Here is a 17,073-nt window from a genome sequence, read left to right as displayed (position 1 = left end):
GTGGATAACAGACGTCTCCGAAAACGTCGAAGCACTTTTGAGGAACCAGCTTCCAGTTTGGATTCGGGAGACAGACACTATCTCTACTTTTAAGATTAGGCTTTAAACTTTCCTTTTTGCTAAAGCATATAGTTAGGGCTGGACCAGGTGACCCTGAATCCTCCCTTAGTTATGCTGCAATAGATGTAGGCTGCCGGGGGATTCCCATGATGCATTGAGTTTTTCCTTTCCAGTCACCTTTCTCACTCACTATGTGTTAACAGACCTCTCTGCATTGAATCATACCTGTTATTAACCTCCGTCTCTCTTCCACAGCATGTCTTTATCCTGTCTTCCTTCTCTCACCCCAACCGGTCGCAGCACATGGCCCCGCCCCTCCCTGAGCCTGGTTCTGCTGGAGGTTTCTTCCTGTTAAAAGGGAGTTTTTCCTTCCCACTGTCACCAAAGTGCTTGCTCATAGGGGGTCATATGATTGTTGGGTTTTTTTTTTTTTTTCTTTGAATGTATTTTTGTAGGGTCTACCTTACAATATAAAGCGCCTTGAGATGACCGGTGCTGTGATTTGGCGCTATATAAACAAAATTGAACTGAAAGGCTCACACACTGAACAGTAAAGTGCAGGTGAAGAGCCCATGCAACTAGTGAGCCAGCTATGAATCAAGCTAGCAAATCCCTAAAGACATAGTGAGTGAATACTTTGACTATAATTAGCGAGTGAATCAACGGAGTTCTTCAGTTAGGTATGTGAAGAATATACTATGAAATAAGATCAGTGGCGTGTCTAGAAAATTTTTGTTGGGGGGGCCAGGTAGGGGCACAAACTTGGAGAAGGGTGGCAGATGCAATTGGCAGATAATGTTTAAAAAGAATTCTACCAACCGTTAACCATAATTCAATAACCCTATATACCTAATAACCGAATGTGCTTTTAACTCTTATTAGAATGAGATTTTAACTACTACGGTGGAAAGTTTTTAGATACTGCGTTGATAAAGTACAAGAGATACAATCAGTGCTTTGTCAGTGTTTACTCAGCATTCAAGGACAGCAATATTTGCATAGTATTTTTACTGACATATAGTGCACATATGTTTTGGGCAAAAACATTTTTTAATATTAAAATACGAACATTTGTAACAAACAATTGACAAATTAGCCAGATCCAATGTAAAACTTTATCTGCCTGTTAAAAAAAGAAGATAATCTTCTCACAAACTGGTGTTTGATTTTGAAACAGGAAAAAAGTGGGGAAACAACTGAAAAGACTAACATTTGAATAAAACCTGAAAGCAAGTAAATACTTTCTATGCTGCCTTATGGTAAACTTTGGTAATATTGATAAAGAACAGCACTGGCTGATGATGAAATACAGTCAGCTGGCATGGTGACACTGCCAGTATTAACCTGCAGGGCTGGACTGGGACAGAAAATCGGGCATTTTGACTAGAGACCGGCCCACCAGGTATTAAAACCATAAAGACTTTGAATGAAAACAAATGCTGTTGTGACAGTGATGTACACTGTCTTGTTGGCATATGTATGATTTCTATACATTTTACGTCAGATAAAAACTTTGGTTGTAAGATTCAGATAATTATTTAATAAAAGCTAGGTATTTTAAATGAGAATAAGAAAGAAAAGTATTTCTTTGTGCCCCCCTTTCCCTGTTAATGCCCTACCTGGCCCCCTGGCAAAACTTTGCTAGACCCGCCCCTGCACAGTTACCAGCTGTCAGCTACCTAAAAAAGGATCCTGGTGTTATTTGTCTCTCAGAAACAGTTCATAACTTCCCTTCAACTCATTCATGTCACCTAAAAGGTAAACCTGTTTCTCCATCACTGTTCAGCTCTGATGATTCAGTAAGGACATCTCCTGGTTTCATCTTCATGTTTCCCTCTCACCACATATACAAACCGACATCATGACCAGCAGCTTTACAGCTGTGGCTCCAGCAAACATCAGCTGATACTAGAAATTAATATTAAATAAATTCTAACAACAGCTGATCAAGCTTAAACGTGCTGCTGTTGTTTAACGCGACATCTGCTGGTTTCCTCTTTCTGGCGCAAAGTGGGCGATAAATAAACACGAGAGAAAAGCCGATCAGCTGATCATTGATCAGTTTCATGATAGAAGTAGAAACAGGAGAGGCAGGGGAGAGAATGAGAGAAGAAGAGGCAGCTGTGCAGCGTAACGACAGAATAAATCCAGCTTTGTGTCTTTTTTTCATTATAGCGAAAGACCAGGACAAACTGCGTCTCTTCTCAGCTCAATATGAAACGTGTAATATTTTCTCTGATTGAGGGACCATTCCATTTTTTTAAGGAGCCGTTGGCAACTCTACTAACTAACCTTATGAATAAAATAAAGTTCACTATCAGTAACTTCATAGCACCCACCCAGCTGTATAAAAACTCTGTCATGCTAGCTAGTACGCAGTACGAGTTATTGCAACTGACGGTAAAAAGTCAGCATAACGAAAATAAACTCCACCTAAACTTGGTTTATATCTGACCCAGATAGACTGCAGGTCATAACTTCTTACCTGAAGTTCAGTTCACCTGACACTCGGACTGGCGGCTGCCTCGGGTCTCTCCTCCTGCCTCCCCTTCCCTCATCCACCTGCTGGCCTCTGTGGAAGCCCCGCCATAGCCACCACCAAACTACTGAGTTATTTTTACACATCGACCTGCATCTGGCCAATCCACCACCTCTCATTGTTCATGCCATTACAAAAAAAAATAAAAAATTAAGTCACCGGGAATATGCCCGGTATGCCCGATGGCCAGTCCAGCTATGTTAACCTGCAACCAAATCTGCAGCTCCATACAGCAATGTTACGACTTAGATTATATCTTATAACTCATAACTCTTATGTTAGCTCCCCTCAGTAGCAAACTGTCTGAAATATTCGACGGCTGCAATAATTCTTTAAATGTTATTTTTTCCTTGGTATTCTAATTTCACCGAAGTTTACTAAACTCAACAAACTTAATATTACTTACCGGGACATTTATTCTGTCCTCATTTTCTTTCACCGAAAAATTGTTTCCTGTAGTGCCGTCTTTCGTGCTTGGCTCTCCTACCTTTGCTAACCTGATGCACATAGCGCAGAAGCCGATGCTGCATTCACTTACACTCGGATATCTGAGCGTCACCGTGAAAACATAATCGTACATTTGATATTTGATTGAATTTTATTGTTTTGCCTTTGGGGTGGCACCTGGGGTGGCCAGTCTGGTTGGGGGGGTGGCCTGTGCCACCCCGCTGGACACGCCACTGAATAAGATGTTATATATAAGTCTTTTATTAAATTGGTTACACAGATAAGCTACACAAAAACACCACCATGTGTTGTAACAGCAACAGAACACCATGTGACAGCACCACCCAGGGGTGGAGAAACAAAGTTTAGAAATTGATCAACTTTTTTTTGGAGACTAAAATGTGAATATGATGCCATTAATGTTTAAAAATTAAAAATAAAGAACAGTAAGATTTACAATGTGAGGGTTATTTCACGGGCCTGTGAGCATGCTCTGGTTTTTTAGAAAAACATGAAGATATTGATGCTGAAATTACTGAGCTTCAGGCATCATGTGAGAGTTCATAAACAAATCAGTCACAACAGCAATGTTCATCTTTTATAATATACAGTATATGTTTGTGAATTTAGTTTTTTAACATTCGGTTAAAAGATGACAGCTTTTTCTTTTAGCACGCACGTCCTCTCTACTAAAGCCAAATCTTTTTTATGTTCATGTTTTCATAATTCATAATTTTCCTCCCAGACCACATTTTTTGTTTTTAATCTAAGCACATATTCATACTTTAGTTTTCAAACTTCTTTGAAGAATTATATCCCACTCACCATCATGCACACAGATCTCTGAAGAAATCCGATGCCACTTTTCCATCTGTGTGGCTGCACACTGATAGCAGCCAGGCTCAGTCACAGTAGTCTGGATGGTGACATGAAAGCGACCTTGTTGTTCTTCATCCTGCACTGTCTTAGAAGGAAGTGTTTTGTTATCACTGTCCCTCCACTCAACTGTGGGTTTAGGAGAAGCACCTGGAACCTTACACTGCAGCAGCCCCTTTTCTTTAAGTATTGTGACATAAGGCTCTGGAGCTGCACCTGTGAACACATCATAGACAACAAACAACTAGTTTACATAGCCACAATCAATTATTTAAATAAATCCTCATAGTAACAATATGACATGACATGTTACGGCATGTTATTATTTATTTAACAAAAACTAAACCAAAATGCAGAAAACAGTATGTAAAAATATTAAGTATACCCTTACTGTTTCCAGAGGAATTCATTTCAGTTACATTTTATTTACATAGCACAAAATTACACAAACAGTCACCTAAGGCGCTAAGCTAGAGATGCTACAATAATGCAGAGAAACCCCTAATAATTAGACAACCCTCTATGAGCAAGTACTTGATCACAGTGGGAAAGAAAAACTCCCATTTAACAGAGAGAAACCTCTAGCAGAACCAAGCTCACCCCGTGACTGAGTCTGCACACCTCAATTAAAGCACAGATTTTGTTGAGTCTTCTGGTCTGGAGCACTCAGATGTGTGTTAACAACACAATGCCAAGGAGGAAAAGATTTCCCTTAATAATGAGCACCTTGATTTAGAAACTGGACTTTGTGTTTACTTATGTTATCTTTGTCTAATATCTTCATTTGTTTGATCTAAAATACTTAACTGGGACAATCATACAAAAAAAGCTGTAATTATAATGCAAGCATCCCAAACAAAGCAGCAAATTTATAACATAATGGCTGGAAAACAAAAGAATCTAAGTGCTGGTTAATGTGGGACCTTAAGAGTGCTGTGCATAAATAAATGCCCACAAACCTCAATGAAATGAAGCAATTCTGTAAAGAAAAGTGGACTAAAATTCATCCAATGATGTGACAGCCTGATAAAGTCAGACAAAAAAAAAAAAGATTACTTCAAGTTATTTCTGCTGAAGGTGGTTCTACAAGCTGCTGAATCATGCTGTATGCTTAGTTTTTCACATGCTGCTGCTGCATTTTGGCTCAGGTAAAAAAAAAATAAAAAAAAATGGACAGTTGAATATGTTGCTTAGATTGTTATTCATCTCAGGTTGTATTTATCTAATTTTAAAACCTGCTAAGGACAGAAGGATATTTGCTTTTAAACCTTTCATTTGGCTTCTAAAGACAAATGAAAAACGACAACAGCAACAACAGCAAAATAAAACTAGAACAAGTGTCTTAAAAGACAATTAGAGACAATAAAAAAATTATAATCCCCATATGTCTAGCACACCAACATTGTAGCATAAATTTTTTTATGTGCGGATAAAAACAATATCATAAACATTTTGCTTTAACCGTGGACTGTTAATAAAGATAAGCTTTAGACCTGTTATAGTTCTCACCAAAACAAGTGCCTGTTTGTCTTTTCCTACTACTTACACGTTCACATAAACACAAACGAGCATGTTATCATCAGTATCGGCACAAACAGGACTCACCTGGAAAGTTTCGGCTCTTTAATACGGGCTCTGAAAGGAAAAAGAAACAGGTTAGTAGTGGTAGGTTCTCATTAAGTTGGCAGTCAAATAAATGCAGTGTTTATAGCTGCATTCACAGAGATTTTATTTTTTTTAGGGCACCTCAGATTTTTGATATGGTGCAGGCACAGGACCAGCATGATTATGGGAAGGTCTCAGTTTGTTTTCACTAAATATTGCAAATATCACTGCAGATGTGCTGTAGGAGTGAGGCCCTGCCAGATGTGCATGCTGACTGTTTCATCTGTAAATAATCAGCTGGTTTATAACAGCACTCACCAACAACAAGCTCAATGCGGAAGATTTTTTCTCTGGGCTTTATGTCTGGGAATATACAGGTATAGGTGCCTTTGTCCTCCAGCCTAGTTTGTTTTAGTCTTATGGAGGCGTTTCCATACTTCAGCTCTTCTGGATAATGCCAGACTCGACCTTTGAACTCCACATCTTGACCTGGCAGACCATTATTGTAATGATTGCGATTACGATACATGAACACCTCCTTTCGAGGGACTTCCTTAACCCAGTCAAACAGCATTGACTCAATGTTCTCATTGGTGTCGAGGGAACAGGGTAAAATAACATCATCATCTTCTCGCACAGTCACTCTGGCCACTGGTGCCTCTGAAAGACAAAGCATGTTTTAAACAGGGATAAGGATAGAAGAAAAGTCAGGTATGAGGCAGGGGCAGCAAATCAGAAGAAAATTGGCTTAAAGCTCAACGTTTTTATTTCAGAAACTAAAAAACAGTTCAGACTCGATTTGTAGCTTTCACGAAGATTAAAAACATATAAACATCACAATGCATTCACAATTAAAACACTTCTTTATTTTTTCCTACAACAAGAATTCATATTTATTTAGTTTAGTTACCCTTCATATTTTCCTGTTGTCATCACAGTCCCACCTGTAGCGCCACAGTTTGTATGACTGATTTAAATAGAAGCTGAAGGAGCTGAAGAGCTTGTTACAGAGAGGACTAACTCAGAGGCTGCACCAAGGCCCAGACTGGGATAAACTGTTCCAGTAGTGTCCAAGAATAAAACATGGAGCTGGAAATGAGTATAATAGCTCCTCTTTACTGCATGTATTACATTTCTGTTTACAGAAGTCAGAGGGTGAGGTCCATTAAAGAGGACTCTCTCTGAATATTTATTTCTGCTAATATGACTCCATCCACATGAAATGCGCCTCCATCCAACACACAGCTCCACCTGAGTAACATATATGTGATGACACTGTATTTATTTTTTTTCTGTAAATAGAAATATCAGCTTATTCATGATTAATTTTCTAATCTTAGAAATATTCTGAATCCTCAGCTTTATAACTGTAACAGTTTTCTATAACAGTATTACAGCTGACAGCAGCCCTGACATATCTGTGAGCTGCTGCTTGGTTTTTAGCCTCCTCGGAAGGATTTCAGTTTAAAGTTTAAGGCCCCATCAAATACTGCAAGTCACTACAAAGCTGTGTGGAAAGATTGTGCAAAGTAGAAAATGTTGCCTCTCAGTTCAAGTGTCTCATGAGCATTTTGGTCTTGCAGTTCTTCTCGTATGATATTTCTATTTAAGTGTGGCAAGTACATAAAAAAATTCATATAAAGAGGTAGAAGTGAACATAATCCTGCCCCCGACCAGCTCACCAGGACCAGGTGGCTCATCAGAGGTTATCACAAATTCAGGCAGCAACAGTGTCAACACTGTGAGGCCAAACATTTTTCACTGATAAAGATTTGAAACACATCCAGTCTGCGTCCTTTTCACCAGCTGAGCTCTCAAAAATCTGCCAGTTTGAAGCTGCACATCAGAGTCAGTAACAGCCTCATGTTAATGGGCCACACAGTGTTTTAACTTTAAAACCTCAGGAAATGGAAACAGGGTAGAGCCACTCTCCATCCTTTTGGGGCCTGGCTGTGCCACTCCCTTTAAAACTGGCAGCAGGTGGAGCTGTAGTAACACATACAAGGAAAAATGAACTTTATATACTTGCCTACTTATGTGTTTATGGATGACTTCTGTCCTCATTTTACTAATTAAGGATAATAATAATAATTTTATATCATTGTTGATGTATTTGAATCTCAATTGTTTCCGTTTGTAAAGAAAAAATAAAACACACGTGTGTTTGCAGGAAACACAAACTGCTAACAAATACGCCACACCTGAAAAAAAGTCAGGGTGAAATAATGAGATAATCTGATCGTAAAAAATAAAAAGAACATTTTCACATTTATCTGCTCATTATTTCAACATCAAAATGCGGCTGCGTTAAACGCTGATGTCACAGGTGTAGATGCCGCAGTCATCCACCCGCTACAGCAGCAGCGTTAAAGCTCCATCCGCTGCTGTGAAACGTGACAGCGCCTGCACTGATTATCAGTCTAAATCAATGAGCTTCTTACCGGATTCAGCAGCAAACGTCCGTCCGGACAAAGTCAGGAAACAGAAGCTCAGAAACAGAAGTGGTGGAAGCTCCATGTCTGCAGAAACCCTCTGAGGATCAAATACGGCAATTATTCAGTGTAACCAAGATCCGAGCCACCCCTCTCCTCTCAGCACTGACGCAGTAAAAAAACAGTTTCAGTTTCTAGTGTCTTAAAGCAGTCCGCCATATCTGCCATAGTTTCCGGTGTATTACGTCACAACGTCATGGACTTTTAGATTTCACCTTTATAATATCAGTGACAGTTATACAGAAACAGTGACAGGAGGAAGATTAATGAGCAGAGTCTGTTTATAGAAACAGATACAGGCTGATGTAAGAGAGGAGAGGACCATCTCCAGCCTTTATGGTCAAAGCCAGCTGCAGCTTTTGACTCTTGAAGATTACTAAAATAAAATAAAATAAAATAAATAGTTAAGCGTTACTATATTACCTTTGTTGGTTGTTTCCCCCCCCCTACATCTGTATGAAATCTGCATAAAACAAAGAAAAAACGATGGCAAGGTTAGCAATTAGTAGGACTTACCTCTGACTACTTCAAAATAAAAATGTAAATCATTTAAGATAATTTTATATAATTTCCAAGGATTTTGAAAGTATGATGTTGTGGAGGTATGTAAGAGAGATCCCAATATTCTACTCCAACTTTTAATTCAGCTTCACACATTCAAGGCGCATTCAGCACAATCAGCAACTATTTCATTAGGTACACCTAGAACAGATCATGTGATGTTTATTGTCATCACAGTAAACATTCAAAGGACCAAAACCTAACCCTCTCACTTCCCCTAACACTGTGTGTGAGTGGAGCCACCTGGTGGTCCACCACAATGTGATTACCTACAAATACTTAGTGATACACTTGATTAATCAGGTCTTAATTCAAGTTTTTGTAAGAAAAAAAATAATTATGAAGCTTATGAGTAAGTTCAATAAGGAAGATCTATGGTCTCACATCTGTCTGCTCCCAGCTGCTGGCTAAATCTAAGCTTCACACCACTCCACTTTCCCACGCTGTCAGGCTGCCAGCCACACATAACGTCACACCACGAGTCATCAATAACAAGAGCCAAACAGGCAGCACTACACCTAATCAATATTTTAAAATTTTTCTCAGTCACTTTGGCTCAATTCTCACAGCAGGAAATTCTCCACTCTTCATGCAGTTCTCACAAACATCAGGGCATTTTTCATAACACAGTCTCACCTGCGCAAAAGACTCTCCACCAATCAAAACCAGTCACTCCAACTGTGTGATGAATGAATAAAAACCTTTCATCAGACTTTAAAGACTGAGTCACCAATGTGTTTAGTTTTTGTTTCATGAAACCTCACTGCCTCTGGAAAGAGTTCTGCACACATGTCGGCCTCATGTAGAGGAAAAACCTTTCACACACAAAAATGAGATGTGAAGGATTTTTTATAACATGGAGGAAAGCAGAATGATGCTCATGAAACCATATGCATCAGAAAACAGACAAAGAAAATGATCTGAGAACATCAGCAACAACTGTACAGTCCAGTAAAGTCACACTTACATGCATTCAGCAATCAACTGTTCCACTGGTCATCAAGTGACCTTTCACCTCAGCAGCAACTCAAAACATTCAGACATGTAGACATGATCACCACAGCCTGCTGGAGTCCAAACGAGCATCAGAATAAGGAAGAAAGATGTGGTGTGGTTGTTGATGTCAGACGGGCTGGTGTGAGTATTTCAGACACTGTTGATGTGCTGAGATCTTCAGGATTTACAAGGAATGATCTGAAATGAGAAGCTATCCAGTGAGCAGCAGGGTGGAAATACTTTGTTGATGTCAGAGGAGAATAACCAGATTACTTTGAGCTGATAGAAAGACAACAGCAACTCAGTCGACCACACTTCTTAATAAACCACGCAGAAGAGCATCTCTGAAGGCACAACACATCTGACGTTGAAGCAGATGGGCCACAGCAACAGAAGACCACACTGAGGGCAACAGCTGTCTGCTAACAACAGAGGCCACATTTACATCTGCTCACCAAAATTAGACAACGAAGACTGAAAAACACCCCAAAGGCCTCCACAGTCACCACATCTCAGTGCACTGAAATTTGGACGTATATATTTCTATTTGTTGCAAGTAAACCTCTGACAGTGTGGATCTGTATTTGCTCTTTTAAACATATTTGAATAAATATGACATGATAGAATAAGTGAACTGAAGAGCTGTTTACTGTAGTTATGAGCAGTGAGAGACGCTAACATGTAGCAACCTGTCAGTCACACATGAACCCTGCCCTGGTTTTAACAGGACCATCATTTACAAAATAAACATGGTGTGTCAAATAAAACTTGAAACTAAGACCAGTGATTGAAGAATAACATCTGGCTTTCAGTGTGTTGAAGTTCATCTCTACAGCCAATCAAAGCTAGTGAGGGGAGCGTGGAGGAACCGGTTCTCTAAGCTTCAAATCTGTGTTTGGATTGGTTGGTTATCACAAAGCTGTAAGTCAAACGTATTCCAGAGAAAGTGTACTGAGTGTAAACAAGATTAAGCGATAAAATTATCTGCTGTCCATCAAACACTGGAGCAGCATTCATGTGGGAGGAACTGCTTTGATTTGTGCTTTGATAATGACTGCAGAGAGCAGGGTGTGCTTATAGTGAGTGCTGTTAGTCAGCAGAGGATAAATCCTTTATGTTGATTATTCTCAGAGTGTGGACCCTTAAGGTTCAGTCTGTGGACATCATGACATCATTTACAGTTAAAAAAAATAAGCTTGAATAGTGTTTGGGACCATAAAACAGAATCAATTATCAGATCTACGATGGAAGAATCCGCCTTCAATTATCAAATCATCGGGAGCTCAAAATGATCCGCTGACAACACAAAGACTGTCATGAGTGGGCGGGTTGGAGCTAAATGAGCACAGGGTAGGGAACAAAACACAAACGTTTATTGAGGCTGAACGCAGACAGAAGCAAAGACAAAGGAAACACAGGACCATCAGTGGACATGAACACAGCTCAGGGGAAACAAGGTGTAGGTGAACATAGGCCAACCCACAGGTGAGGAAATAAAGGTAGAAACCAGACACAGGAACGACTAACTAACTAAAAACAATTCAATACAGGGGAAAAGCTCAGGAAACACTCTCATGTAAACAGCAACAGCTGAGAAGTAGAGGCGAAAAATACAAAAGATAAAGAACAAAGCTGGAGGAGGAGGTGGCCGAGGGCTCCTCTGCTTAGGCTGTTGTGCCCACAACCTGGCTGTGGATAAGCAGAAGAAGATGGATGGAATTTCCTGCCACTGCTCGTGAATGAGTCTGAATGAAACTACATGAAATAAAGTCACCATTGGTGCATCCTGAAAGTGAGCCAGAGGATGAGACCCCCCCCTCAGAGAACATCCAACAGATCAGCAGAAGAATCCCACACACCCATTTAAAACAGATTTATTATTTATTTGTTCTCAGTATCTGTTTGTGTCTCACAGAAGTTGTGATTTCACCACAAAGTCCTCAAACTTCACCTTTTTACTGGAAACTGAATGAACTGCAGGCCTTTAAATATTTGATTCAGTTTCATCTAAAAGTCAAATAGAGGAACGATGTTACAACCCAGAGCATAAAGTTATTAAACAGAACAAAGATTTTTAACTCCAGTTGAACAACAGACTTCCTGTCAGGAAATCAGATTTCACAACAAACTGGCCGTCATCCAGAAAACCAGACTTTCCAGCACTGACAGGATTAACGGCCTCACACGTCTGTGGTTGTTCAGGAACCACAGACATTCACGATGCAGCCTTCTTTCGTAGACTTCTATGAAAGTGAGTGAAGAATGCAGCTTTACCAGTTTTTTCGTTTTGCACCACTAATTATTTGTCACACGTGTTCATGTGAAAGTGAAAACTGACAGCTGATGCATTTCAGGTATTTTAAATAGGAGAGCGTTACTGGAGCTGTGACCTCTTTAGACCTCGTCCTCTCCATCACGGCCCTTTTACAGGTGAAGAAACTGTGTCTGTGACTCTGAGAGCAGAGGTTTGGGCCGATGCAGCAGCCACGAGGCTTTGTGGTTTGTAGTTCTGAAGATCATTTCAGCTCCACTACAGGCCAGCATGGGAGTGAAAATCAAACCTAAACAGAGGTACACAGAGTCGGCTCTCTTCCTTCTTGTTTATTGTGGGTTGATCCACAGTGATGAATTTAAAATGGTCGAGTACTTTAACCACAACAAAGTGCAGCATATAGAAGCTTTACGTGGCACCAGGCTCAATCTCAGAGCAGGAGAAGCACACATACTTTCTTTGATAAAGTCTTTAAAAAGTCAGCTAATAAGACAAGTTAAAGCAGCTTTAACTCAGATATAACTCTGCACAGTTTTATTAAACCTTCTTGGAAAAACTGCAGGCACATGGAGACAGACTGGAAACAGGTCTGTGAAGGTTTTTGTAGAGGAAGAGGAGGAGGAGGAAGAGAGGAGGAGTAGGAGAGTCTCCACTACTTAGGTCAGGTTGATGCCAGGTTAGCAAAGCGTCCTTGAGCGAGATGCCCCAAAATAATGTGATGTTTCATTTGTGTGATCAACGATGTGATGCATGGATGGAATAAAGGGCGCTTTGATGCAGTCTGTGCTTTACAGTGCTTATCAACCACAAACTTATTTTAATGTCAGGTTTATTTATCCAGAGAAAAAGAAGCTCTTTAGATTTACATGATGTGGCGTCTCTTCACATCAGAACTACAGTTAATACATGTTGTAGTGTTTGGACATTTTTAAATCAGTTTTAATTCAGTAACTTATCACCACAGCAAACACGACTCATCACTAAATCAATAAATTCACACCTTCTTTTGTGATCAATGTTTTATTGATTTACAGCAGGGTTGGTTCCCTAAAACAACACTGGTCACAATGCATGGAGAGAGGAAAGAAAAAAATACGGTGGAAATACAAATATTAGAACGCACACAAATTACAACCAGTTATTGCCTCTTCCAGCTGATAATTTTGGATGACAAGGTTTTCCAAGCTTCCACAGTTGTGGGTCGAGCTTTATTTAATCCTGCAGTGGTAAGTTCAAGGTTAACGATACAAAGAAAACATCCAATCAAGAATGATTTCAAATGTCAGGCCTGAACTAGTGCTTTGTAATTATCTTCTTTGTGGATGAGAATCCTGCTGTGACAAAGTGGGTGAGAAGACCATTTGTCTACATTCTTAGTTAACATTCTTGTTTTGATTTAACCATATTTCACATGTAATCTGCAATAGGCAAACATCTACTATCCCGGGTTTGTTTATGTTCTGCACTTTTACAGATTATATAATATAACATCTTGGTTTAAATCAATTCATGCAAGTTTGTTAAGTTAACATGTTATTTATTTCAACTGTTAATTTGTATTGTTTGAACTTACCTTTACCTACCTGTCTTCCAGAAGCAAAAGGAGGAAATGTAGTTCTACTTCCTGCTTTATACCTTCTGGGTTCATCTGAGGTCACAGAGACCAAGGGCAGGAGGGGAAGAATTCTTATAATTTAATAAAGTTGATTTTAAAGGGTTTATAAAGAAATAGATTTAATGTTGTGATATGTATTGATTACACCAGAGTTTATGTTGCCAGTCAAGAGGAGTAGTAGAGGATGAATATAATCATGTTCATCTCACCTACCTACTGAATGGAATAGTCCAGAGGAGAAAGTGTTTGATTAAGGGGACTATTTAAGCAGACGAACTCAGGTGTTTCAGAAGAAGGGTTCAGGTCAGTGTAGCTGTGTGCAGTTTGACCTTAATTTCCGTTGATTTAAGTTCAGTTATGTTTATTTGAATTGAGTGTATTATAGAGTTGAGTTTCTTATTTGTTTCTTTGTAAATATTCTTGGGCCACAGAATGGTGAATAAATCACTTGCTACACTGGACAGCATCAGTCTCCTGCACTTCTTTGACCGCTTAAGTCGAGTCCTACCACATTTGGTGGCAGCAGCAGTGGGATTCCAGGCCAATTAAGGAGTGGAGAAGATGTCTACCCGAGCAAAGAGAGGGCATGTTCCAGAATGTGAAGCAGATGATTTACAAGATGGCAGCGACCAACAAGGGGCAATAAGTGGCCATATTTCTGGACAAGAGAATGTGGCTGAATTGTCCAAACTTTTGCAAACTCTGATGCAACAGCAGGCTGAACGCGATGCTAAACTGGAGCAAGAGCACAAGCGCCAGGATGATAGATGGAGGCAAATCCGGCATCAGTTTGCCCAGCTTCAACAGCAGATGCAGCATGGCAATCTAGAGCATCAGTTACTTGAAGTACAAGCATCTACATCGGCTTCTTCGAGAGCACCTACTCCAGAACCATCTGCCAGCACACAAGAATCAAATAGGCTTGACTTGGAGCCGGCACATCAACGCAGTGAGGCACAGCTTTCAACACTGGTGAGACATTCAGGCTGGAAGGGGCCAAAAATGCAACCTTACAATGAAGGTGAGGACATTGAACATTATTTAATCACCTTTGAAAGAATTGCTCATGCTTGCCAGTGGCCGCGAGATGAGTGGGCTCTTCACCTAGCACCACTGCTAGCTGGTAAAGCACGTTCCGCTTATGTAGCCATGGATATTGATGACACTATGGACTATGCAAAAGTAAAGTGTGCTGTCTTGCAGAAATATGAAATAAGTGTTGACACCTATCGAATGAGGTTTCGTTCTAGTACCTTTGGAGCAGAGGAAACACCAAGGGAGCTGCAGGTCCGCCTAAAGGAGTTGTACATCAAGTGGATGAATCCTGAAACAAAGACAAGGGATCAAATCGGAGACGCCATCATCATGGAACAGTTTCTCAAGGTTTTGAATCCTGATCTTCGGAGGTGGGTTAAGGAACGTAACCCAAAGACTTCCAAGGAAGCAGCAGAACTAGCTGAAGCTTTCTTAGCAGCTCGTCGACCATCAAAAGACTTCACACCAGTTAAGTCAAATTCCAACGTGCCATTCAACAAGTTAGGTGGTGGCCCTGACTTGAAAGTTAAGCACACAAGACAGAACTGGTATAACTCAGATCCTGCCAGATCTGAGACAAAAAATAAAACCAATAAAGCATGTCATTTGTGTGGTCAGATAGGTCATCTTAAAGCTCAGTGTACAAAGATGTCTGTTAGTAAAAATTACATGTGTTCTGCTAGACAAACTGAAGTCAGTGAGAATCACAAAAATGAAATTGAATGTCAGCAACGTGAGCCATCAATTGGGGTATTTGTTGAAGACAAACCCTGTGTAGCTCTGTTAGATTCAGGAAGTAATCGCTCTCTGGTTAGACAAGACAGTCTTCCCAGGGATGTGATCTTTTCAGGAGCAACAGTGGATGTGTGCTGTATTCATGGTGATAAGGTATCATACCCAGTTGCTGAAGTTGCAATTGAAGTAGAAGGCCAGTGTTACACTCTTTCAGTGGGAGTGCTGCAAACGCTGCCTTATCAAGTGGTGTTGGGCCGTGATCTCCCAATACTCACAGAGCTAATAGCCAAGCATCCCTGTCAGACTGAAACCGTTGAAAGTTTGTTAGCGGTCACAAGGTCAAAAGCTAAGGAGCTACAGGTTAATGCTTTGGGTTGGGATGAATTACCTTTTGCAAATGAGGATGCCCCATTGGACGAGTCTAGCACTCGTTCTAAACCAAAAAAGAGCAAGAGACAGAGAAGACATGAAAAGGTGAAGGGAACAAGAGTAGCTGAACACATTTTAGATCCTTTAAAGACTGAGTCTCTCCCCAGTGCTAGTCAGGTTGCTAGGCTTCAGAAAGAGGATCTAACACTTAAACCATTGTTCTCTAAATGTGTTCCAGAGTCAACTACAGTTGAGGGAAGGCAGGAAGTGTTTGTGGTTAAGGGAGATTTGTTGCATCGCCGTAGCAAGATTGGTGACCAGTTGGTGATCCCCCAGAGTTTGAGATCTACCATTTTGAAAATGAGTCATTCCATTCCCTGGGCAGGACATTTGGGACAATCTAAAACATTTTCTAGAATGATTCCCAGATTTTACTGGCCCCAACAGTTCAGTGATACGGTACAATACTGTAAAGCTTGCCCACAGTGCCAGTTAACAGCTCCAGGCAGGAAAGCAGATAGAGCTCCGCTTATCAGTATGCCCATCATTGATACACCCTTTTCACGCATTGCCATGGACATTGTTGGCCCACTAGAACAGAGTAAAGCAGGTCATAAGTACATACTTGTAGTTTGTGACTATGCCACAAAATATCCTGAAGCCTTCCCCCTGAAGAAAATAAAGGCTCGTCAGATTGTTAACTGCCTGATTCAGTTGTTTTCCAGAGTAGGTATCCCAAAAGAAATCATCACAGATCAGGGGACCAATTTCACTTCTAAGATGCTTAAAGAAGTATATAGTTTGTTAGGGATCCAGGGTGTCAAGACCAGTCCCTATCACCCACAGACTGATGGCCTTGTGGAGCGATTTAACAAGACCTTAAAATCAATGCTCAGGAAATTTGTGAATGAAACAGGGTCAGATTGGGACCAATGGCTCCCATTTTTGTTATTTGCCTACCGAGAGGTTCCACAAAGTTCTACTGGGTTTTCACCATTCCAGCTACTTTATGGGCATCCTGTCAGAGGTCCAATGGATGTTCTGAAAGAAGCTTGGGAGGGTTCGATGTCAGAGCGGAGGTTTAGTGAACTCTCACATGTCCTCAAAATGAGAGACAAGCTAGAACATTTCCAAGAACTTGCTAATAACAATCTGGCCCATGCGCAACAGCGGCAAAAACAAAGATATGATAAAGTGTCAAGAAGAAGAGTCTTCCGTGAGGGACAGAAAGTTCTTCTACTTTTGCCAACTTCTGAGAGCAGTCTTCTTGCAAAGTGGCAGGGGCCATATGAAATCACAAAGAAGACAGGCCCAGTCACATATGAGCTTCATTTACCAAACCGTCGAAAGAATCATCAAGTGTTCCACGTCAATCTTTTGAAAGAGTGGACTGACCAGCCACAGGACTCAACATCCATGTGGGCACGTACAGTTGTGGATGAGGAAGAGCCTCAGGAGCAGTACTTCCCTT

General features: G+C 40.5%; 1 protein-coding gene across 1 annotated transcript in view; it reads right to left on the bottom strand.

Moving 5' to 3' along the window:
• LOC147331607 (butyrophilin-like protein 2) overlaps positions 1–8,189 on the bottom strand; it is a 90,397-nt gene extending 82,208 nt beyond the window's left edge. Inside the window, exons 1-4 of the mRNA XM_086294028.1 lie at positions 7,969–8,189; positions 5,846–6,187; positions 5,528–5,557; positions 3,910–4,138 (exon numbers count right to left, since the gene is read on the bottom strand). Of these exons, the coding sequence (XP_086150154.1) occupies positions 3,910–4,138; positions 5,528–5,557; positions 5,846–6,187; positions 7,969–8,044 (677 nt within the window). The 5' untranslated portion in view covers positions 8,045–8,189. The remainder of the gene's footprint in view (positions 1–3,909; positions 4,139–5,527; positions 5,558–5,845; positions 6,188–7,968) is intronic.
• Between the last annotated feature and the right edge of the window lie 8,884 nt (positions 8,190–17,073).

This window comes from Aulonocara sp. 'chitande type north' Nkhata Bay, linkage group LG5 (assembly GCF_057382095.1).
Source record: "Aulonocara sp. 'chitande type north' Nkhata Bay isolate Kocher_YH1m ecotype deep benthic linkage group LG5, A_spYH_male_GT1.1, whole genome shotgun sequence".
NCBI lineage: Eukaryota > Metazoa > Chordata > Actinopteri > Cichliformes > Cichlidae > Aulonocara > Aulonocara sp. 'chitande type north' Nkhata Bay.
This window is presented reverse-complemented; position numbering and strand designations above follow the sequence as displayed.